At 36.7% G+C, this 24,865-nt stretch overlaps 1 protein-coding gene and 1 long non-coding RNA gene across 7 annotated transcripts in view; one reads left to right on the top strand and one right to left on the bottom strand.

The window, feature by feature from the left end:
- Positions 1–578: 578 nt before the first annotated feature.
- SCLT1 (sodium channel and clathrin linker 1) overlaps positions 579–24,865 on the bottom strand; it is a 34,326-nt gene continuing 10,039 nt past the window's right edge. For 4 of the 6 annotated variants that reach the window (XM_030493241.1, XM_030493238.1, XM_030493242.1 and 1 more), the window contains 13 exons: positions 21,775–21,865; positions 21,511–21,602; positions 19,690–19,867; positions 17,498–17,596; positions 15,774–15,845; positions 14,760–14,834; positions 13,799–13,944; positions 12,455–12,647; positions 10,865–11,061; positions 5,411–5,489; positions 4,263–4,358; positions 1,351–1,452; positions 753–1,070 (listed from right to left, as the gene is read on the bottom strand). In XM_030493241.1, coding sequence (XP_030349101.1) covers positions 1,384–1,452; positions 4,263–4,358; positions 5,411–5,489; positions 10,865–11,061; positions 12,455–12,647; positions 13,799–13,944; positions 14,760–14,834; positions 15,774–15,845; positions 17,498–17,596; positions 19,690–19,867; positions 21,511–21,602; positions 21,775–21,865 — 1,387 coding nt within the window. In that variant the 3' untranslated portion in view covers positions 753–1,070; positions 1,351–1,383. Of the gene's footprint in view, positions 1,071–1,350; positions 1,453–4,262; positions 4,359–5,410; positions 5,490–10,864; positions 11,062–12,454; positions 12,648–13,798; positions 13,945–14,759; positions 14,835–15,773; positions 15,846–17,497; positions 17,597–19,689; positions 19,868–21,510; positions 21,603–21,774; positions 21,866–24,865 lie in introns of all 6 variants that reach the window. The other 2 variants (XM_030493236.2, XM_030493239.2) reach the window with 2 other exon arrangements.
- On the top strand, positions 4,357–6,571 carry LOC115611000. Its single transcript, XR_003992426.1, has 2 exons — positions 4,357–4,629; positions 6,276–6,571. It is a non-coding gene; the product is annotated as an uncharacterized LOC115611000 (long non-coding RNA).

The following is a 24,865-nucleotide window of genomic DNA, read 5'->3' as shown; positions in this document are numbered from 1 at the left end:
TTGCAGGCTCTAGTGGAACAGCAGGTTTTCAGGAGGTGGCACCAACTCTTACCTCCATGTGGTGAGCAACCTGGGTTTGTCCTCTAAAATGTGAATGGTGAAGATCCACTGTGACAGATATACGGATTTGTTAGTCCAAAACAACAGCTTTCCTGAAGCACTGGGTAAGCATTATCCACCAAGCAAATTAGAAGTTACAAACCAGAATTACACTCTTCACATTTACGAGGAAGAACAAGAAATTGCATTACTTCAAAATCAGTTAGTACCTATGAAATGTTTGTAATATACGCTGAAAGTGAAAACAGAGTTCAGCTCTCATTTTAGAATGTTATGTATGAAGTTTCTCAACTATCAAAGAAAAATATGTGCGCAAGAGGATTACTACATACTGGCATTTCCCGAATTCAAACACACCATTTCAGAATGCACAGAAGCTGGATGACTTCAGCAGCTTTGTGCCAATTGAAGTAACAGAGCACTCAAGTTCCCAGACAAACCAGGAGAGCAGATCAACGGACAAGCAAGGAACAACTGTAAAATAGTAATTAGCAAGAAATAGCACAACTGAAGAAAGATTATGGTCTGAACAGCATTTTATTTACAGACACTTTCAAAGAGGCATAAAACCAAACTGAACCGAAATCTTAAAACTGGAAGGTAAGGGAGGCATTTCACAGCTACATTTAAGTCCTTTAAATGACATCTTGTGGTCTTCTTCCAATCGTTAGTATGCCTACAGATAGAGTATCTTGATCCACCCCTTTCTTAGCTAAATAAACTAGGAAATGTTTATCTAAGTTTTACAAGCCTTGCTATGCATTTGGGTGCCTCTTTGAAGGAGGGACATTCCACAGGCCTCCTGCCCAGGTCGGGGTGCACGTCCTACCTCACCCTTAGGGCAGAATGGTGGGCACTTGTTGGAAAGCAAAGGTCACAGCTCCAGTGGAGGGTCTCCACCAGTGGCGGCTGATGCCTTCACTCAGAGTGGCTTCAGTGCAGATCTCAGGCTGCAGAAGGTGCCTCAAGCTTTCTCATGGAGCAGAGACAGGCCGGGGAATGACTTTAAGCTGAAAGAGGGTAGATGTAGATTAGATATTAGGAAAAAATCTTCCCTGTGAGGGTAGTGAGGCGCTGGCACAGGTTGCCCAGAGAAGCTGTGGCTGCCCCATCCCTGGCAGTGTTCAAGGCCAGGCTGGACAGGGCCTGGAGCAACCTGGTCTAGTGGAAGGTGTCCCTGCCCATGGCAGGGGGTTGGAACTGGGTAGCTTTTAAGGTCTCTTCCAACCCCAATTGTTCTATAATGACTTTAATGCTCCAATATGAAAGTTTCTCCATCAATCTTCTTACCTCCAACATGGTGTGAACAAACAATACAGGTGTTTATATATCTTCCACCTTCTTCAGGGAAGCAGTTTTTTTCTTCTGTGTTGTTATCAGGCTGAGCTGTAACTAAACACAATTTTGTATATAAGTTTTTGTACGATCAAAGTATCAACAGATCTTCAATATGGAAGGTGTCACGAAGGAGAGGGAACAAGCACAGATAGATGGGCGTTTGGGGAAAGCAGCAGAATTTACAATGCACTCCATAGATGACTACTGCTTTTGTTTCAGGTCCCAAAGAATTCAAGATGGTCAAAGATTAGGAAAAGTACACTTTCAATACATCTGCATAGAACACACAGATTTTAAACCTGTACAAACATTATGCTGTATTTTTAATGTTTATTACTGAATTACTATTATTAATGATTACTAATAAGCTAAGATTATATATAAGATTATATATATCTATATATAATAAATTACTATTACTAATAAGCTAGGATTACTATTAACAATAAGCTAAGATTTATAGTCACTGAACTAACCACAATAAAAATGTAATATCTAGACTCCCTAACAGTCCAGCTCTAGCCTACACTGGATCTAATTTTACAGGTAAGCTGGATACTGTAATGAGAATATGCAATTCAGTCAGAAAGTAGTCCTCAACTGACAGGTTCAGAATACAGAGAGGATCTGCCATTCTGAATCTCAGGAAGTACACACATGAACATTTAGTCTTAGGAGAGCTAAAAGAGAACAAACACCTTCTTTCTTCAGATCCAGAAGAGTGGACATGCTTTTAGCTGTACTCCTGGAGATGTGTTTTCCCAGTCTTTAGTGGGAACAGTGGTGATGGTTTTTTTTTTGGGGGGTTAGGCGGGGTTCAGGGGAAGAGGAAGGAGCTTGGCACAGAAGTTCTTCAGTCATTACAGAAAAGCTATGTCTGACAGCAGGCAGCAGCAACCTCTGCCAGGCCTGAAGAGGGCAAGGCAGTTCTGAAGACTGGTAGCAAGATCCAGACAACAATATGGCTGCTAAACATCTCACAAATCTCTTTGTTACCTTTCAGAGGCAGACTGCTAAGGAATGGTTAATCATTAAGGTTTTCAGGAACAGCAAGATCTCCTCCTATATTGGAAATGAGGCCAGAGATTTACTCCCTTGAAAGGTGACATGACCCTGGTCTTTAAGGGAAGGTAGCACCTCAGAAGTATCACACCTGAACAGATTCATACAACAAACACGAGGTAAAACAAAATAAATCACTCTTTCAGAGTAAATCATCACCAGTTGACCTTGTCATGACAGAGAACATCTACAGCCAGTAAATGCAGCTTAAGTTATGATAGCTTGGCAGATACTCACTGCTGTTAGGGAAAATTTGCCTTTTGTCCTAGACAATTTGGATCTACCAAACATTTTCTGCCTGCAGCTCACAGGGGATTCCCTTCCCTTAAAAGGAAGTAATTTGCAAATGAGTTTCCTAAGTCACTGTAAAAAAAAAATAAAAAAATCAGGAGGCAGGAAGACCACCTTTCCTTAATAGGAGACCAACTTGAGTTACAAGTTTGCTTGGCAAATAAGTGAACCCAGTGTACAACCCCTTGTGGGATTTGCTTCAAGTATAGCTTGAATAGCATGGAAAAAGAATGCTGGATGGGGGAAAATCCACCAACTGTCCAGCAGAGAAACTATGGAATTATAGTAGCATGAGGTTAGGTAATTAAAGAGCGAAGTTTCTCTCTGAGGAGAGGAAGACTTTTCCTCCCAATATCCCTAATGTCTAGAAATACTGACCAGTATTGCTCAAAGCTGGAATGGAGTTGTAAGAGAATTGGAAAAAGAAGGCATCAACAATTCAGCTCATTAAGTGACCACAGTGATGCACAAGGAGGATGTGGGCATATAAATGGCCCTAACAGACACGTCTTGTCTGAAGTTTTCACAATCACTGAAACATGTACTAGGCATGTTCACTATGGCTGTGAGATACATAGAGCATCCCCTTTCTTCTCCTGGCCTAGAAAAAAAACCAAGTTTTTTCTAGTTGGTCTGCACAATTTTCAGTATTTTTGACATTGCAAGATCTTTTGCACTTGTTGTAGGTAGCTGACACTGAGTGCAGTGAGGTGTACTCCTCCAACAATCTTTGGGGCCACAGCTACTGGAGACTACTAATGGAAATGGAGGTGCACAGACAAGATAGATAACTCTGAAGTTTACATGACATGGCAGAAGGTACTCAAGGCTGCAATTTGATGAACACTGAACTTGTTGACCTGCAACTATGTCACACAGTTTCCATACACTGTGCAGCCACAAAATGAATTAAACCAGTGAGCTGATTTGGCTGAAAAAAGCACAGAATTCCCACAAAGTAGCTATGCTGCCTCCCAATTTTTATAATGGCAGTTCTGTAGCCATCAACTCAAGACATGCTTTGCTTTAAATCAGACTCCCAAGAGACAAGCATAGGGATCAGCGCAACGTTTGCACTTTAGCGTGTGAAGCCATCGTTTGCGACTGCTGCAGTAGGTAAGCCTGCTTTATGTAAGCAGGAGCTGGGTTATTTATGGAGGGTTTTATTCCTCTTTGTTAACTTGCTGCCATTTCTGAAGATGAAAATGATCATACACCTTCATTCACACATTTTGAACCACACAAGCTTAATCTGCATCAAACTTGTTTCCATAAACAAATTATACCGTCACTTAGGCATCCTGTCAGAAGGTGGCATTTAACTGAATATGCATCAGATTTGTGATGACGCACCCAAAACACAAGCTTGTAGTTAAAATTGTATTTGTAAGAATGCACACAAATGATCACCCCTACTTCAGGAATAATACAAAGCAGTTATTTTGGTAATAGTCAGTGGGAAGTTTTTAAACGCACTTAGGTAACATGGTGTTTGTTTGTTAGTTCTGTACCTTTTGAGTTGCTGTAGCTGCCCTCTGTTCTGCCTGGCTCAGATGCCTTTGAAGCCTATTGATGTATTCTCGATATTCCCTCATTAATTTTTCATCCTGTGGAATTGAAACATCTCATTACAAATGCAAAGTTCTTTTTACTGGATCCATACGTACTGCAGTGAAAAAGCTCGAAGAAGAGTAACTTCAGAAGTGGAACTGTTCACCGCTTCTAAGACTTAAGACATGCAGCTGACACATTATATAAAGAATTTCTAGCCTAAATATCATATCCTATGACTTTTCTAAACATAGTGATCTGCAGAGGAAGTTTTACTCACTTCACCATCTTGAAGTAAGATGCATAAAAGCTGACATTTTAATCCAGGTAATTTAATTCACAATATCTTAAAATTGTAAATGTTTTATCTAGCTCTACTTCAACTATACTCAAAGGGACAAAGACTATACTAGGTAATATGAGCGAGACGATAAACTTGCTACAGATCTTTTCTCTTCAACAAAGGGTCTGTATAAAGTCTTTCAGAACTATTTTTTACTTACAAAAACCTATTCTTGCATCAGTCCCATTTTTCTTCTCTAATCTAGCATTACAAAAAACACCACCGGAGGACTTATCCTAAATAGAACTGCATGTTATCCCAGATTTATGAGGCTGACAGGACAGCTGTTTTCTAAAGCAGCCATTAATTATTGAATAATGTAATTCCAAAACAATCCTGCCATTAATCTTTAATGGATACTGCTATATGCATATATGCACATACAGTGTAAATCCTACTATACACATAGTATGCTGAGAATGTGGTATCTCTGCATATGCTACATTATCCATAACACAGTGCCTTCTCCTTGGTAGAGGTATGTGTGCATAGACAGGCACAAGTGACTTCGGAGACATTTCCTGTACTGTCTAAAATTGCTAGATTATGAACCTTGAAAGATGATCTCTCTTTACCTTTTCTTGTAATTTGAGAGTAAAGGTCATTTGTCCTCCTGCCATTTGAATATGTCAGTTGGCAGAAACAGTGGGGGTTTCCTGTTATGACTACTTCTGTCAAAAATCCTTAGTTTTTAATAAGCGAACAATATAGCTCACCTTGATAAGTTTCTGTTATGAAAGTAGTTGTCATATCAGTCAATCTTACCTTGGCTGCCTTTTCATTTGCAATTTCCAGTTGAGAAATGAGCTCCTGGCTATGAAGTTTTTGTTGACTTAGCTCTCGCCTATTAATCAAAAGAAAAGATGTTGATTAACCCACATTAGTGCATCCATTATTGGAATATGATTTCACATGTTACTTTTGTGCAGTTTAGGGGCTTATGGTATATTTTTAATTACAGCATTGCTCTTAAAACAATGATTTCAAAAGCACTACACAGATAGAACTGCTTCATGATGTGATTCAAAACTATAATGCCAGAGGAATGAGATGTATTTAACAGGACTTTGTCAAGAGCCTTTGACATTCTACGTTTTTTTTCTACTGAATCTTATTTTGCAAGGACATTATCAAATATATTGTAAATATAAGGTGTGTTTCCAGAGTGCATCCAATATTTAGAGTAAGATGTTAATTACTGTCCTATAAGCACACTTCAATGTGGACATTATTGAAGGTGGCCTGCCTGCCTGCCTCACGCTGAACACATATTGAAAGAAACTAGTTTAACTGTGTCCACGTAAGGAAATACGATGGCTACTGAGCCAGTTGATTCCTTCTGATTGTTAACCCTCCCCCAGTCATGAGACTTTAATATTAAAATTGAGCAGTAACCCCAACTGCTGAATAATCACATCAGGCCCTACTCCATATTGTCTTTATTAAGTGAGTAGGAAACAAAAGGTGAGCTTTTAGCATTTTGGCAGATGGGTGATAAATCCGCCAGCTGTATCATGTACATTCTGCAAAGCTCTCATATGACATATATGGCATGTGCCAGCTGTTTTTTCAATTGAATTATACTATGCTTCAGTTACTCTCAGTAATTATGAATTTTGTATACTTCCAGTACCTGCAGCTGTCTCTCATCCTGTTAATTTTTTTCTTTAAATGAACATCTTAAAGTAAGCAGCTATGGCTGCCAAACATTACAGAAGTGTAGCCAAGAATAATGTTTTAGAAATGGAGGAAACTTTTTCATCTCAAGATGCTGTCCAATTCACTCTGTATACTGTATAGGATGCTGAGAGGAGGAGAAGGCAGTCCTGGCCAACACTTCATGCACAGGCACCAAAAAAGGTCATCCTTCAGAGGCAGATTCTTTTCAGTTATGGAAGAGATGAAACTGAGAACTCCAAAACCCACGCATGGCTACTGCTGAGTCAGAGACTAAATGTGACACAGAAATGTTTCACAAGCAGAAACTGGAACAAAGACACCCTAAATAGCTGCAAGCAGATGACTTAAGCTAAGCAAACGATTGATCTAAATTTAAAAGCAATATGGCAAGGATTCCCTTTTTGTAAGTATTGACAATTATAATTTAAATGAATATTAAAAAAACCCCAAAGCCATTCAGTATAGTTGTTCAAATACAATGGGTTCACGTTACCACAAATATTTTTATTTTTCCCCCCCTAAAAAAGTTATATCTTACTACTAGGGAACAGTGGCACATGGGTAAGATTATTACTTTACCAAATTTGCTCATACCATGTACTAGTACTCAATTTTATTACTTTTTAGTTAAAGAGTTAAGATTTCTGAAGCTCCTCAAATGCTTTCTTACATGGAATTAACTTCTACTTACCCTCTTTCTCACTTAAGACTACATTTATAAATTCTCTTGGGTACTGTTTGTTTTGTAGATTCAGTTTCTATTCCTAAAAAGAGAACAGACTTCTGTATACCTATTACTACCCCTACTCAGGCTAAAATGTACCTTAATTAAGCAACCATCCACAGGTCTAACAGGCCAAAGTAATATTCACAGCAAAGTTGACAGAACTGTCAATTTCCTGTAAAGTTTTCAAGTTTCAAGGATCCACCTTTTTCCCATCTGCATTTTCCAGATCTACTCCACCCAAGACCATTTTGTGGATAATTCAGTTATCTGATTGAATATGAGACTTTGTTTATCCATGTGAATCTGGTTCTGATCCCTGGTCCAACCAGAATCATGTTCAACAAAAATATGCTCTTAGTGTTGGCCACAGGTGAGGAGTTTGGTAAGGGCTTAATGTATAACCACTGGTTACCTGCAAAATCCTCTCTCAATTGCCCTAGTTCTCATCTTCATTCTGACCATTAGAACATAGAAATATATGAAAAATACTAATATGCCAATTTGAAGGGATTAACCACCTATTACTACCTGTGTTACAACCTCTTTTCTGTCTACTGTTTTAACCTACTTAATCTAAGTACAGATGAGCCAAAGTGGACTTTACAGAATGAATGATTTGCCCTTATTTTTAAACCTGCATATAGTCTACCACTTTATTTTCTTTTAGTAAATGCTGGCAGATGTGACTACCCTGTTTTTTGCTTAAATTGCATTGTCAGAGCTCTCTCTCTCACCTCTTCTCAATCTATCCTGTATTCTGTTGCTCCTGAAGTTTGTTTCCTTTCAATTTACAAATTTCCTAAATGTTCCTTTGGTTTTGCCGATTTCACTTTCTCTCTCTGCTCTCATTTACTCAGCTGAAGTCTGAAGAACTGTATTGCTTTATATACGGTGCTGTAAAGGTAACAAGAACAGTCCTAGCCAGTCTCTTCCTCCCAAATATAGCCATAGGAATCATTTTTCTAGCTTACAGTACTTCAGTTAAAGCAAGAGCCTTTAAAAAAATGTGCATGTATTTCTCAATTCTTTCAAAAGTAAATTCTTTCAAAGGACAAGAAATGTAAAATAAGCTGCAAGCACTCAATACTGTTTTTTTTTTTACCACAGCTGTCAAAGATCACCCTCATCCTTTGAAGTTTTAGGGCATTGAAAATGACAGTGATCTGAGAGCTTACAACGTCACAACTGGAAGCTTTACAACCTGTAGATCAGCAACAAAGATGTGGACTGCATGTATTTCTTACCAAATTCACACAAATTTGTGAAGAAGTGACACTGAAGATCAAAATAACTTATTAAACATTAACTCTAATTCTGATTTGGTTATTTAGATAACCTCAATAACGTTCCAGATAGAAGGGGAGAAAAAGAAATGGAAACTCAAGTATGTGTCAGTTACTAAATTCACGAACTATATATAGTAGTTAAATTATTCACCGAGATTTAAAAGCTCTTTTTGTGTTATGAAAAAAATTACCTTGAGAAGTTTACTGTATTTATAGCATTTCTGTACTTCTCTCCTTACTATTTTCCATTTAAACCCTTAAAAGAACGTGAAAGATCACTTTTTGCCTCTCAGAAGCTCACTTCATTTTCTTATTCCTAGTTAGAAGTGAACTGGTGGTTCAGTCTCAGACCCTTGCTGAGACACAACTATCAAAATACAAGCCTGTGAAACATAGCAAGTAACCAAACCAATTCAACTAAAATTAATTGTTAATATGCAGTTCTGTCTCCAAATCCACATTTCTGCCCTTTGGTATTGAGGTAGACTGACCCAGCTGGCAGGCGAGCCCCCATTCCCTCACTCACTCTCTCCCCTGCTAGTGGGAAGGGGGAGAGAACTAGAACAGTACCAGTGAGAAAATTACTCATGGGCCATGAGAATGACAGTTTAGTAAGTGAACGGGAAAAAAAGGGATGCAAAAGCAATCGCTCCTCACCAGCAGAGCAATAGCCAGCCAGTATGAAAACAACAGCTACCTTGGAAGCACTTCCACCCAGTTTTATTGGTGAACATGACATCCTGTGGTGTGGGATATCCCTTTGGTCAGCTGAGGTCAGCTATCCCACTATCTCCACTCCCAGCATCTTGCCTACCACCACCCTCCTCGCTGGGGCAGGACAGTGAGAAACAGAGAAGGGTTTGACCCTGTATTAGTACTGTTCAGCAGCAGCTAAAACATCACTCTTATCAACACTACTTTGGTCATAGATCTAAACCATAGCATGCATCATAGAGGTTGCTATAAAGAAAATGAACTCCATCAAAGTGAAACCCCGCACAGGTCTTTAAGAAGTATTAAATTCACCTTAATTTAAAATACAAAATTCCCCAAAACTTAATCTGAGAGTGATAATTTCTACATGTGTTTATAAACACATATAACCAGATAAAGATTTTTTTCACATACATGCACATTCTTAGAGAAAGAAACAACTTAAATTCAACAGAAGAGCCTTGGGGCAACTCATCTTCAAATAAGGAGTGTTCCACTGCCTTTTTTCTTTTTTTTCTTTTTTTTTTTTTTTTAAAAACAACCTTTAACAGCAATCATTTATATAACTATTTTGTAATTGTAAATATTTGCTATCTCAGGTCACTTCTGTAAATGTCATTAGAACTCAAAGTACATCTAAAATGAATGAAACCAAAAGCCAGAACAGCTTCGTTTCATACTCTACCAAACCAGACATTTCGCAGGACAGAAGAGAATAAACAATAATCAGGAGGTGTCAGCCATGCTGCCAAGAGCAACGTTTTTATTTGGAATGAGGACCTATGTCGCAAGAAGCACCGACCTTCTTAGTTACCTTCAAGATTGATTTTTGGCACAAGTATATTGAAGCAAAACTGGTTCCTTGTCCTCTTGCAAGGTGAAGGTGAGGTATGCTACCAATAAATCCTTCTAAAAGTGTACAGCATCTTAAGATGCTTAGAGGGAAGAAAACTCTCCTCATAAATGAAGACTGCAATGTATTTTTATGAAGAAAATAATGGAATTTAGTCTACAAGTATTCAATGCCCTGCCAAGCATTATTTTTTAATTTCAAGTTCAGTCTTATAGGCAATGATTATGTGTTTGATTTGAACTGTGACCCAGAGATCCAAGAAAGCACAGAATAACTTTCAGTGAAGCCTAAAACGATCAATTTATTGTAGATAATCAACATTATCTACAGGTTTTTCCACTGATCTACTACATTCTTGTACCATTAAAAGAAAAAAAAAAAAAATCATCACTCTGCAGTTACAGGTTGCAAAATTTGCTTCCCCCCCCCCTTTTTTTTTTTAATTAAAAATCACCTAACATTCCCTGATGTTGCTTCAGTTCTTGGAATTATTTATTTAATGCCTCCTTTATGCATATGGATTACACCTCTCAAACAAAACACTGCAGACTTAAAAGATGACAAACGAGCAGCACAGAATATGGAAAAGTTAGCAGCTGCTGCTGGGAAGTTCAAAAAGAAGCCAAAATGTTTCAGACACCTTCACATGGAAAATGAAAGTAATGAGGATAGAACTGAAAACCACCAACAGATCATGAATTTAAGGCAAAAGAATGGGAAACACCTACACTAACAAACGGGACACCGACTCAATGCTTATGAGAGCTGCAGTTACAGCAAACTTCTGGTGAAGCGCAATGTAAAATGCTTTTTTATGAAAACTACCACCCCAGTATACCCAGATATGACTTTTTTAGGAAGTTCACGACTTCCTGAAAAACGTTCACTTATAAAGCACATTACTACAACAGTAACTAAAACAGTAACAGCTTCCAGAAGAGGAACAAAATTGCACTTACTTTAGCTTACTGATCCTGGCTTCTGTAGTTTCAGTAATTTTTTTTGTTTCTTCTTTCCACTGATTTGTTGCTTTTTGCTGGGCTAATAACAGATGTGTAAGTTCAGCAGTAGACTTCTGACTGGTGTCTTCCATTTCCTTAAGTCGAGCTTCATATCCACGTTCTTTCACAATACGCTCATGCTTCATTGTGCTTATCTAGGAGAAAACACAACAACTCGGGAACAATCAAGTCTCTAACTTCCCCCCCCCCCCCCACACTTGAGTTCAATTAATAAACATTTGTTGAAAGCATGTAACATAGAATAATTAAACATGTAATTATATGCTCAAAGGCACACATGTTCCCAAGGCCGATTTAAGCAAACAGTACAACTGACGATGAATAATAATGACCTGTGTATGTTTATTTGTGGAAACAATCTTTATCTTTCTCTCTTGAGTTTTCTCCAAAGAAACATGTTCTTTCTTTTTCACCTAGCTAAAATGTATCAGGAATTTCTTAACTGGATCTAAAATCCTTCATATGTAACAGGAAAAGGAAAACAAGCAATAAATCTTATCTGTGACTATAATGGAAGCCTGTCTTGATTAAAAAAAGAGAAAGACAAAGATCTGGTATACGTTTTATAACCGCAACAAGACGGATACAACTGTTTATAACTGTTACAAGACTGATTCTTTGCTTTTAAAGTACCTTTGACTTAAGGGTTCTGGAGTTGGAGCAAGATTTCCTATTTAATTTGACTGCTTTCTTTATCTTGTGGTGCAAAGTGGAAACCAGACTCGAGATGGTCCCCATTCTTAACTTGTAAAACTGCTTACTGAAGTCTTCTACATTGCTGCAGATTCTTACATCCCTCTGCAATATCTTTACACTTATGCAGTTAAGAGCAGAAGGGAAAGTACCAGCTTTATATATTTAGAAAGCACACCAACAATCAAAGCTGTTACTCCCTCCAGAAGCCAAAGGTACTATGAATCTGCTGAGGTTACTATTAATTCATTCTACCACCTGCAGTCTGTTCAGGTGCATTTAATGGAACACATTCAAAAAGAATAATCTTTCAGCTAATTATCTTGTTTGCCACTATTCATAAAGAAGAATGTTCTCTGTTCAGAAAATACAGAACCAATGTTTGACAACCACCGTATTAAATTGTTTCTTAGTTGCACACTGCACTGACAACATCATGGACATACAAGTAGAGGAACACTCTAGACTGAAAGTTATACAGAGATTCGTAACACATTACAGACAGATAAATGAACACCTGCAACTGGAACAAGTGAAATCACTTGAAGGAAAATATGTTATTATTTAATCTAGTCATCTTAAAGAACATTTGGGATCTTCTTATCAAGCAAAATTTAATACATATTAAAACAAAATTTAATTAGCAGAGACTGAGTTACCTAATAGATTCTGAGGAAACAATGCTACAATGAAGTTAATTTTACGCAGAAACCAGGAAGCATCACTGAAACTTTCTTCCTTAAGATGAACTATAAATGATTTTCTCTTAGAACTGCTGCCTTACCAAGTAATTATCAGTCTCATGTTAAAATAAAACTAACATATAAACCATACCTTTATTTTAGCTTTTTGTTGAGCCTCTCTGACCTGTTTTCTCAAGTTCTCCATTTCTTTTTGCAACTGTTCATTCTCTTGCTGAAGCTTCAGATTTTCTTCACTGACAGAGACACTCTTTTCTCTTTCCGATTCCAAGGTGCTTTGCAAATTAGAGATAACTTCCTGACAACAGGATTTCTCCTCCTCAAAGCTGAAAGAGAAGAAATGTCTCGTTGGAACTCAAGACTTGAACAACTACCACACTAGAGATCTTAGGTCTGACCCAGTACAGCTGCTCCCGTTTCTTCCTGAAAGTTTGTATCAGCTAAGCATGCTTAATGGTTGACAGCTAGAACTATACACAAGTCAGCAAAGAATTTTATCCTGACAGAATTCATAAAACCGATCTAATGTTGTAGCAATCTCAGTAAAATGATGTCAAACGAAAGATTTTAATTTTTATCACATTTCCAGATTCCCAACTGAGGATTGCTCTGGTGAAGGGCCCTACAAGGATGCTGGAGAGGGACTCTTCGTTAGGGGCGGTAGTGATAGGACAAGGAGTAATGGGTTCAAATTTAAACAGGGGAAGTTTAGGTTAGACATAAGGAGGAAGTCCTTTACTGTGATGGTGGTGAGGCACTGGAATGGATTGCCCAAGGAAGTTGTGAATGCTCCAACCCTGGCAGTGTTCAAGGCCAGGTTGGACAGAGTTCTTGGGTGACATGGTCTAGTGTGTGGTGTCCCTGCCCATGGCAGGGAGGCTGGAACTAGAGAATCTTAAGGTCCTTTCCAACCCTGACTATTCTATGATTCAGGATGATCAGAGTACAGAAATGACTAAAGCTTCTAGAGAATCCTATATTTTCATGCTGAAAACAACAACCTGTTCTAAAAATGTGTACTTTTTACCACTGTATTATTGGAACTGCAATAATGCCTATTAGGTCTGAACACATACGTGAAATGCTACATGAACAGTGTTCTGCATGTACTAGAAGATAACTCACTGTAGGTGAATTTATAATATCATAAAATCTGCCTGAATATTTCATATTTTTTCTACAAACAGTATTTAAAAACACAGTAAGATTCCAAATAATATACCTCTATTTTCTTTTTTGTCAAAAAACTGCTTGCAATTCTTATCTTGTAAACATCTTTCATTCTATAGCATGTTATCCCCTTTAATTCTTTTACACTGATCATAATTGCCCTTGCTTCAGAATTGTGGCATCTTGATACCATTCCTGCTGCTGGTTAAAGAGATGTAACAAAAATCTAACACACAATCAACATTTAAATAGTCAGGAATAATTCCTATTGTTTTCCATGCTAATTTCTGTAACATCCGTTACTTACTTCATTTCCAGCTGTTTCAGTTTATTTTGTGTTGTCTGAAGAGTGAGCTGAAGGTCACCTTTAGTAGTCTCTGCAAGTAAGTACTTCTGATGCAGCTGCTCTAGTTTTCTGTTGTCAGATTCACATCCTCTGTCTTCCCTGTAAATCTGAAGAATAAGCTTATATGTAAGATCATCTTAACCTTGCACTGGTGCCTGGCAGTGTAGTACTGTGTCACAGTGTAGTATTCTAGTGATAGGACAAGAGATAATGGGTTCAAACTTAGACAGGGGAAGTTCAGGTTGGATATAAGGAAGAAGTTCTTTACTGTGAGGGTGGTGAGGCACTGGAACAGGTTGCCCAAAAAAGTCATAAATGCTCCATCCCTGGCAGCGTTCAAGGCCAGGTTGGACAGAACTTTGGGTGTCATGGTCTAGAGAAAGGCATCCATACCCATGGCAGGGGGTTGGAACTAGATGATCTTAAGGTCCTTTCCAACCCAAACCATTCTATGATTCTATGACACTGACAAGGAGGTTATTTATTCCTCATTGCACCCTATTTTCCAGTCATTTAAAACAAAACTGAATTTAAGTTTTGAACAAAAATAATTGTTGCTGCTATTTGGAAAAGAAGTTTCCAAAGGTCTGGCATCCATTAAGTTTTCTGTCTATTAAGCTTAACTGGAATATGTGCCAACATTCTTTCAGATTATGTCAAACATCTCTCCTTTCACTTTTTATACTTTCCAAAGAACCCTCTTTTTCAGTTTAGTATTACAGCTTTAAAACACTTCCTGGATTACAAAAAAACCCGAACTTAAAATGATTGCATGAAAATTTACAATTAAGAAAACCTACTCCAAGAACCAAGTAAGAAAATTAAAGAAAAACAAACCATGAGAAATGGGAAAAATCTATGTACCTTTTCCTTCTGAAAAGAGATCTTAAACATGATGTAAAAAAGCATGCAACTGCCTTACCTTTTCAAGTTCTGCTTCCACTGCTCTCTTTTCTCTAACAGCTCGTTCAATTTGACCCTGTTTTTCTCCACATTCCTGTTTTTAAAAAGTCATTTTAAGATAAATCTAATAAAAAAAATAACCTTAAAAATTCAAGAAGTGTCAAAGCTTAAAACCAGCCATTGTAAATGTAATTCTTGCTGCTGGTATGGATGCATTTGATTATATTTACCTGCTCATTATTTCCTCTATACGATCAGCCTCATTCATAATACAGACCAAGACACGTAAAAGGAAAACTTTTTTTAACAAATTTAATCCATAAATTGTGCATACGCACTGAGCTCTTTTGGTCTCCCATACAATTTGTTACAAACTCTTGGTTCATTCAAGAATGTGATGACTATAATGCACAGACTTTCTCTTGGCATACTTTATCAACTTTCATATACTTCATTTCTACATACCCAGCTATAGATATGATATGGTACAGATACTCAGCTTTCCATGCTTTATCCCTGAAAGAAACAGGGATACCTAAGAAATGCCATCACATGGGAAATATTTTCTAGAGCACAGCATCTCACTGAATTGATGCTTGTGAACTAAATCTACCTCAAGGAATAAACTTAAAGAAATGGGTGGATTTGCAGAACTGCATTATTTCATGCACAGCCAGTCAAGTTTTCAGGGAACCTAAGGTATGATTGTATATGCATAAGGCAAATCCGTACATTAAAATGAAGTTTCAAACCAAATACCCCTTATACCTAAATATGAATCTCTGTACCAACTGTTATGACACTGCACACAGCTGCTTTTGTCAAGTAACGTGAAAGGCACTGTATGTTTAATGTCTGGAGTCATGCAGGATGTAAAGTGCTGTACAGTAATAAGGCATAAACTCAGACCATTACTCATTATTCATATTTTAGTTGACCGCATTTTAAACAGAATTTAGCATTTTACTTCATTAACAAAAACTAGAAGTCTCAAACATTTTGCTATCAAAAATACTTTCAGTCAACACCATACCATCTGAAGAGCTGAAAGTTCTCCTTCTAGTCGAGAAATCTGCACATTATACTGCTTCTTTGCCATGTCTACCTGCGATCAAAGCCAAAGTAAAACACACAAACCCATGAACTATTTTTCCATCTTTTATATATATATATATATATTCTATGTGGTGCATGTATATAAAAATACCTGGGATTGCAATAACTGACAAATCTTATTACGCAAATGTTAGAAGAATGTTTATTATCAATCCATACTTGTTTAAAAAAAAAAAAAAAAAAGGCAGAAGGAAGACATCACAATAAGGCCTTATAAAAAGAAGACTAATTCTACCAAGAAAGCTGCTATCGGGTGCAAGATATTTGCAATTTGTGTAACAAGATATTTTTAGATCACATAATAAAGTAAGTATTTGTTAATATCTGGAGAAACATGACCACTCATGATTTAAAATTTTACTTTTTGTGCTTTTGATAGATTCACTTTTACTGAGACAATTTCAAAATAAGAAATAGGGCATTTCTAAGCTTCTAAATTCTAATCAGTACATGACTGTCACAATTAAAGTGGTTATCTTAGTTGCTCTTTAGCTCTTGTACTTTCTCTGAACCACTTATGAAAGTTTTAAGTAATCCACACAATTTCTGTGATTCTTTCAGGTAACCATAAATGGAAAGCACAGACTGTCTTTATCCTCATAGGCTCTGAAAATTTAGGTAGTATGTTTCTGACACCTCTTGAAATGAAAGGATTGGAAAGAAAAAGAATCCTTTCATCCGTATACAGAACACAGGCACATTGTGCCATAGAGACAAAAGTGAAAGGAGTCAAAATTAATTACATCACTGAAAACTTAAAAAAATGACATAATTTCTTTACACTGTTGTTCACTTGCAACAAAAGACATTGCCAACACATGCCTGTAACAAGCCTTTATTTCCTCTGGAGTTTGTCTTAAAATACAGCAAGTCTCTCTGACATGCAGGTAATTACTGAGAACCTCCAGGTAGATTAGTCTGCATTTTAACTGCATATAGGATGCAACATAGAGGAAATTAATTTTATGACTAGTCTTCTATCAGAAGAGCTTCAGTATTTCAGCTGCTTATAACAAAAAAAAAAAAAAAAAAAAAAAAAACCAAAAAAAAACCACATAAAGAGACTACAACTTTTTTTTTAGTAATTTCTCTACCAAATTCTGGTTTGTGACATTGAAACTTTTGATTGTTAGCTGTACTGGGTAGAAGAGTCTTACTTGCCTAAATAGGGGAATATTTTTAAGTACTGAGATGCCACAAATCTGGTAGTATAACTTTCAACAGGTCCTATCATCTGAACATACACGACAAGCTTCCATCAGCAACTCCTCAAATGAGGCCACTTGTCATAAATTAACTTGACAGCAATGCAACACTGTCTGTTGACGTGTCACTGAACACAATCTCTGAGATCAAAGAAAGTGCCATTCTTTACATCTTCACAGTGCAGCTTTCTCTACACCACTGTCTGCACAAACATCAACACTTGCTTCTTCAGAAATTTCACAGTATCATTTAGTTTGGAAGAATTTATGTCTAGATAACAAATCTGAAAAGTACAGTAGTGTTGGCATGTTGCCTTGCTACCTATATTACCCAAACACTTGTAAGAAAACTGCTCGTGATCGTGCACCACCTATAGCTTTTCACGCTGAGGAAAACCAAAAAATCTTCCAATTCTTTCTAAACGTCATAACTTACTGCCTTTCTAATTCTTGCAGCATTATCTTCCGTGAGTTGATACATTTCATGTTTCATTTTTTTTATATCCTCTTCCTTTTGTTTCTCCCCAGAGAGTGCCTAGAAAAAGATAACAACTTGAAATACTATTGGTATTTCAGTGGTGACAACGCATCTAGCACAAAGAAGAAACCACACAGTCACTGTTCAAAACACCTTTTTTCCTTTTTGCTTTGGAGTAGCTTGACACTAAGACCCAACTAGAGAACAAGAACATTGAGCATTTTGCATTAAATGCACCATCTTGTACATCAGTACCACACAAAAAGCATCAGTAGATGCCTTTTTCTCTTGAGACTTATTATTGGGACTTTCAGATTTTGGCTGGGTGTAGAATTACACAAAAAGCATAGGAACTCAGAGCTATTCTCCCATGTTCTCATCTAGGGGCAGATCTGTAATAAAAAATACCACAATGATGCATAGTAAGTTTTCTGTTAGGAAACAAATGAGATGCACAAAGCTCTGAGAAAATTATAAGAAGGAAAAGATGGCACCAAAGGATTTCCTAAATAACTATAAATACATGAGAAGACTGTAACAAGATGATAACCCCTTTTTGTACAGCAAGAACAATCACAGAAGTTTAACTCTAGTAACATGCAGAACCCTAAGCTTTGTCAATACTTTATTCTGGAAGCAGGCCAGAAGGTAGCAGGATGTCTTTCAAAAAGTTAGTTCCCTTTTCTGTCAGAAAAAAGGAGACAGGTCTGCATCCTTTGTCGTAGAACTGAAATCAGCAAGAGCAACACTAACTTTAATATTCCAAAAGTTAAAGTAAAAAGCTAGTTTAGACACTCAGGAGGTTCCTCAAGTTTGAAAAGCAACTTCAGACTAAAACGGAGCATTTATCTCCTTAATTGCTCAACAGTTCAACATGTTAGCCCAAATAAAGTAAATTCTAAGATTCTCCCATTTATTCCCACAGACTTTGACTACACTGGGTTTCACCTACTGATGGCTACAGTCATCAGATGTGCGTTAAAGTTCTGTCCTGACAGCAAATGCAATTCATTACAGTTCTAAAGTCTGACTGAAACTGAAGCTTAGCATTAAACAAAGAGCCCATATTAGACAAAAGTTTTCCAAGCCCTGTAACCTATGTCCAAAATGGGCAAAGAACAGACTTCTGTAAAGTTAAGAACTAGGAAAACAGGATTTTTTTTTTTTTTTGATCAGTGGACAGACCAAGACTTGCTGGATTAGACCCTGTTCTTTAGGAGTGTTGGTGGATTGTCCTGTCCTGAATTTGACCATTTTCATATTTACATACTTTCAGCATACCCTTCATCCTATGACAGTTTAAACACCTATTGTATATAAAAAAATGTCTAGTTTTCTTTGTTGACTTCTCCTACACTTCTGTATTTCTCCTAGGTCTTCCTGAAATGGACTGATCAGAACTGCACATGAAAGTGGCACTATGTTTAAAGGCATCTTTATTTTTGACATTCACTCTGCACATTCTATTCATTGTATTGAGCTCCACAGAGGATTGTGCAAGTGTATTCTTATGAGACATCCACACTATCTCCTAAACCATTTTTTGTCTGGTAAGACTAAATTCAGCAACCAGTATGGCACATCTGAATTTCTTCTGCCATTTTACAATACACTAATAAACATCTTGGCAAATTTTTCCTGACTGTACACTTCACCCACTGATTGCTCACTTTTCCAGATTTCTTCTGCATTATAAAGATCTGAACACAGAACTTGCTCTCTTGCTGACCTATGCCCACCGTGTAACAAAAAAATTCCCTTTAGTTTTAGCTCTTCTTTCCTAACCATAAGTTAGAAATTCATAACAGGACCTTCCTTTTTATTCTGACAGTCCAATTTGTTTATAAGAAACAAGAAACATGTGTTGATAAGAAACTCTGTCAAAAATTTTTGCAAATTCAAGTTCAGGCACAGTATTATCACTTAGATCACCTTTATCCAGACACTCAACATATCCTTTGAAATTTGTACTGTAGTACAAGTCTAACTTGTACTACAGTACTATGTATGGTCATATCAGAGTTTGCTATCTTACGCACTAGTAGTAATTTTAGTACAACAGACATGCTGCTTGGTTGTGTATGCACCTCACAACTGTAAGTGATGAAAGTACTCTAATAACTAAGAAATATCTTCAACATTTGGCTTACCCGACTTTTTTGTAGGTTAGCTTCTTCTAAGAGCTGTATGTAATCTTGGACTTTTGCAACAGCATCATGCTTCTCCCTTTCTAGATTACCAGTCTTTCTCTTAAGTTCCACGATTTGTTTCTCCCAGGCTATTCTTTCTTTTCTCTGCAGTTGAGCATCTTCGACAGTAATGCGTAATCTACCAGATAGTAATAATTTTACTAATTTAACGATAAGATGCTTAATTAATACACTAATTCTTGCAAGCTAAACTAATAAGATGTATTCGTAAATTGCCAAAACTGCATTCCTGGTTTTCTGCTTGTTTTTGGACAGAGTCTTTGAATATTCATGAAGTCCTAGAAACAAACAGAACTAAAGGAGTTAACTCAGATATCTAATCTCAGAAGATCCTTTGAAGAATGTTGCTATCCTGGGATACATCACTGAAAATGTTCTATATTAAAACAGAATATAACAGCCCCAGAAGGAATAGAGTTTTCCTCTGTGGAGAAAATGGAATAATTGGATGTGGGCAATGAAGTTGCAGCTATACCACTAGAACAAGAAACCACTGGTAATTTTACAACAGCTTGGAAAATCTTGTTTAATTATGATTGTCAGTATTGGTAGGCATGAGAAAGAGCAAGAAAGACTCAGAGGTATCCTTGAAAAATCTCAGAAAGTTCCACAAGTACTGCTGGTTCATTGAAGTGCATGGTTCTAAATATCCATTGAGAGCACTTCAGAAAACACAGAGACAACGACCATATTTTTGTAGAACCAAAGCCCAATTTTTGCAAGACCAAAAACCTACAGAAAAGAGTAAAATGAGCTATTCCTTCAGACATTCTAAAATTAAACTTAAGACCCTCCACAATGCTTAGGCCAGCGAAATTCATCAAGTAGAGGTAGCCACACAAACCTGTGCATCAACTTGAGACAGTACATGACCACAGTTACACTGCTGGTTCCCTAGTAATTATTTGGGTTCTAGAGCTATTGAAGAGTCTGCTAATCATGCTTGCAAGGCTATGGCCAAGAATGGAAGATGAACAGTCACACAATTATTTCAGTAAGAAATTTACATAATCTTCTTAACTATCAGGTCATTTGACTAATGTTAATAATTCAACAACTTGAATTAACTTCAAGTTTGTGATACTTGAATTAAAAATCACTGTGCTCAGCCAAGTGTCTTATCCTTGAAGATGAAGGGGGGGAAAAAATCCATGCAAAAGAACCCAAGTCTTACATCTTCCAGTAGATAGTGCTGGAATTTAAGTTCTACTCCTTAGCTCAAACTTATTCAAACTGCTTTTGTAATTAGCATTTATTGTTAAGAAGTGAGCTTTAACAGTGTCATTATCTTTTTTTGTATACAGATTGCTGAATTAACACCTGAAAACAAATCCTATTTAACGGGGGGGGAGGGCATAAAAAAAAAAAAAAAAAAATCTGTGTTCACTTCAAAACCTTCTAGCTTACATAAACATTTTAAAATTTCAGTATCAATGGTTTTATTTAGAGTTCCACCCAAAGCTAACAAGAGTTGAATAACAAGAATTTACGTACTAGAATGAAAAATATATGCCTCATTTTTTCTCCATTACAGTCAATAAAATCAGGTGGTCTGTTTATCATTTTAAAAACACTCAAATCAGAAGCTGTCCTGAAAGGTTGCAGAATATAACAAGATTGAGAGCAGCCAAGCATAAGACACCTGTATTTTGAGAAAACATTGCTGCTCAGAAATGCAAAACCCAGAGGCTGAAAAAACCCATAGTATTTAATCTCACTTGCACATATTGTGTGATTTAACACCCAAGGAGTAATTGTTACCTTGTTTCTAGTTGTTTTATCCTAGTCTGCATTTGATACAAGCGGCTGCTAAATGCTTCTTCTATTTGCCGGGAAAACACCATGTTTTCTTCCTAGAAAGAATGTATGCATTATCCAGACATTATCTGACCTTCCCTAAACAAAATAAGCATGTACTAACATAAAACAAGTTAGCAAACAACTTATGATTAATTTTATGTCAGCATTCAGGAAACTGACTGGCCACTCAATTGCAATAGAAAATCATTCCTTTCTCTAAAGTACCTTTCTCTCCAATTGGCTTTGAAGCTTCTTTGTCAATTTGGTCATTTCATCAACCTTAGCATTTGCTGTCTGCCCATCTATTCTGGCTTGCCTGTATAAAGAAAACAGTCTATGACTTACATTTCAATTATTACAGAGGAAAAAAACCCCAGATCAATTACAACCTTGTTGAAATAGCTGTGAAGTGCAGTCAAATTTCATAACACTGTTCCTACAGGGCAGAAAACTTTTCCCCTTTCTTCTTCTTACTGTGTGGCATAGTGAAAGAGGAGCAACAGATTCATTAAACAATTGTCCTGTGGAAATGACTTCTTAAAGATCCTAAACAGGAAGGTGTATGTGTTGATTATACATTTGGGAGGACAAGGCAACCAAGAACTTTAAGTGATTCAATAGCTTAAATATCATTGGCCACAGATACTTCATAGAAAAACCTTTTGCAGAATTAGATTTCACTTTTTAAAGCAACCTGACTAGGAATTAAAAAAAAAAAAATAAAAAAAAAATCATTAACCACTTCTGAAGAATTTAACTGATGTTCTTTGTAATCTGAATAGGTTTTACGTGAGGACTAGTTAATGAATCAGACTTCCTCCTAAGTAGGAAAGCTTATTGAAACGAGCAACCCTCCTACTCTTAACTTGAAAACAGAAAGACACAGAGTCCTTCACCTGGCGTGTAACCCAACTATTCAGGCTGCATATTTGCATATTAGGCTAAATTTAAAGACTAATGATAACATGTATGATACAGTTGAAAAAAAAGAAAATATATTAGATAAGGTAATGCAAACTGAAGCACCAATAGTAACAAAAGAAGCTAGAAAATGTTTAAATAATCAATTTGAAGTAAAACAATCTTTATAGAAATAGTGATTTTGGTTTAATGACATAAAAGACAAGAACATATTATATCTACATGAAAATCTTACGCAAGATATACATAATCCCAGCAATTCTACAGCAAATACTTAATTTCAGCTTAATTAATCAGAAAAGCTAATTTTGTTATAATTTCTTTTAAAAGCAAAAAGCAAAGATAAAAACATTATTCCCAGACATAGAATCATAGAATCATAAAATAGTTAGGGTTGGAAAGGACCTTCAGATCATCTAGTTCCAAACCCCTCGCCATGGGCAGGGACACCTTGCACTGAACCATGTCGCCCAAGGCTCTGTCCAACCTGGCCTTGAACACCGCCAGGGATGGAGCATCCACAACCTCCCTGGGCAACCCATTCCAGTGCCTCACCACCCTCACTGTAAAGAACTTCTTCCTTATAGCTAATCTAAACTTCCCCTGTTTAAGTTTGAAGCCATTACCCCTTGTCCTACCACTACAGTCCCTAAGGAAGAGTCCCTCCCCAGCATCCTTATAAGCCCCCTTCAGATACTTGGAAGGCTGCTATAAGGTCTCCACACAGCCTTCTCTTCTCCAGGCTGAACAGCCCTCATTGCAGGTCCAGAAGTTTGATCTTATTCCATCCGAATTATGCACCTTTCTCCTACAAAAAGTACTGTTAAATTTATAAGGACATTAAGTTGCTTCCCCCCAGATACTTAAAATGTGCTGTAAACCAAAACAAAACCTTAAAAACCAGCATAAGTCATAAAACTCAGAAAAGCTTAAGTATAAAAAATGCATTTTAAGGACCAAATTCAGATTCGGATCAAATTCAGAGGTGTGTGTTTAACAGGCAACAAATTAATTCTAAAGATGCAGCTTTTATTCTTCACTGAGCAATACTGAACAATACTTTAACATAACTTTGGCAAGTTCTCTGTTTAAAAGTGTTAAGATTCTGAAATGCAGATACACACTCTAGCAATGCCAGTTTTCTTAGTTCATACATTTTATCTACCGATCTTTAAAAATATTTCATTAGCATATAGTTTAAAACATTTTTAATACCCGCAGTAAAACTCAACAGTTCAAGCCACCAGAGAAGACCATTAGGTCACTGACTGTTAAGCATCCCCTCTCCAGAGACAGCTGCTAGTAGTTAATTGAAGAGAACAGTAATACAGTGAACTAAATGATTAGCTGTATACAACAGAGCTTTGAAACACTAAAGCACAAATAAATGTTTCAATAAAAATTCTAGCATATGAATAAGTGAAATCTATTCATACCTCAATTCTCTAAAGAAATACATCAAATATTACATTGTCTCTAAGAGTGGCAGATTACAGCCCTTTAATAGCTAGCATAATAGTACATAAATACTACAATGTAGTACATTTTAAGTTCAGTTTACGTTAACATTGGTGAGAAGCAATGATTTAGTTCTTAAGCACTTCTTAAGGAGTTTTTGTCCAAATTTCAGTTTTTTTATTTTGGGTAAGGTCTGATCAAAAGAATAAAAGACAACATCAAGTTGAAAATAACTTCTAGCAGAATTCTTAATTTTGTCTTCTTTTCTCAGATTACTTGCCAAATCTTACTCTAGCAGTATTCCTTTAGGCACATGTACTGGAGATACAGGATGACAATATGTCAGGATCATGCTTAAAGTGTTTCATGCCTAAATGTCAGATTGCATACTTTGATGTAATTAATTTTAAAGTACCTAAAGTTTATAAACACACGTTTATAAACTTAGCAATATCAAATTCTCCAAAATTACACTCAATCTAGGCCACGCAAACCTAAATCAAACCTAAATTTTCTTATACACAAGTTTGGTTTTTTAGATCTACTTTTCCTCTCCAGACTTGTTACTCTATCATCATAAATCAATGCATATCTATTAAAAACTGTCTAAAGGATTGGAATTGTCTGCAATATATGCTATATAATTCATGCAAACTACATCTATGTAAATTCATGTTAGAGAAATGAGTGGTAAAATATGCCAGACGACTTTGAAAATCACTGCAGCACTTCTTTTAGAGCTATATAGAGCTGCTGTCATTAGCTTTACAAATGTAACAGCATTGCTTTCAGGGTTACAAGAACTTTTAGCTGATCTGAGAGGACAACAAGTGTAATTAGAGCCCATAATTAGATGCAAAATTCCCCCAAGAGCCTCTTTTCCCAAAACTGAGAATGCTACAGGGAGAGTAACAATGACAAAGGTTGCACATGATCA

This window comes from Strigops habroptila, chromosome 7 (assembly GCF_004027225.2).
Source record: "Strigops habroptila isolate Jane chromosome 7, bStrHab1.2.pri, whole genome shotgun sequence".
In the NCBI taxonomy this organism is placed as follows: domain Eukaryota; kingdom Metazoa; phylum Chordata; class Aves; order Psittaciformes; family Psittacidae; genus Strigops; species Strigops habroptila.
Note: the sequence above shows the minus strand (reverse complement) of the source record. Positions and strands in the feature narration are given on the sequence as shown.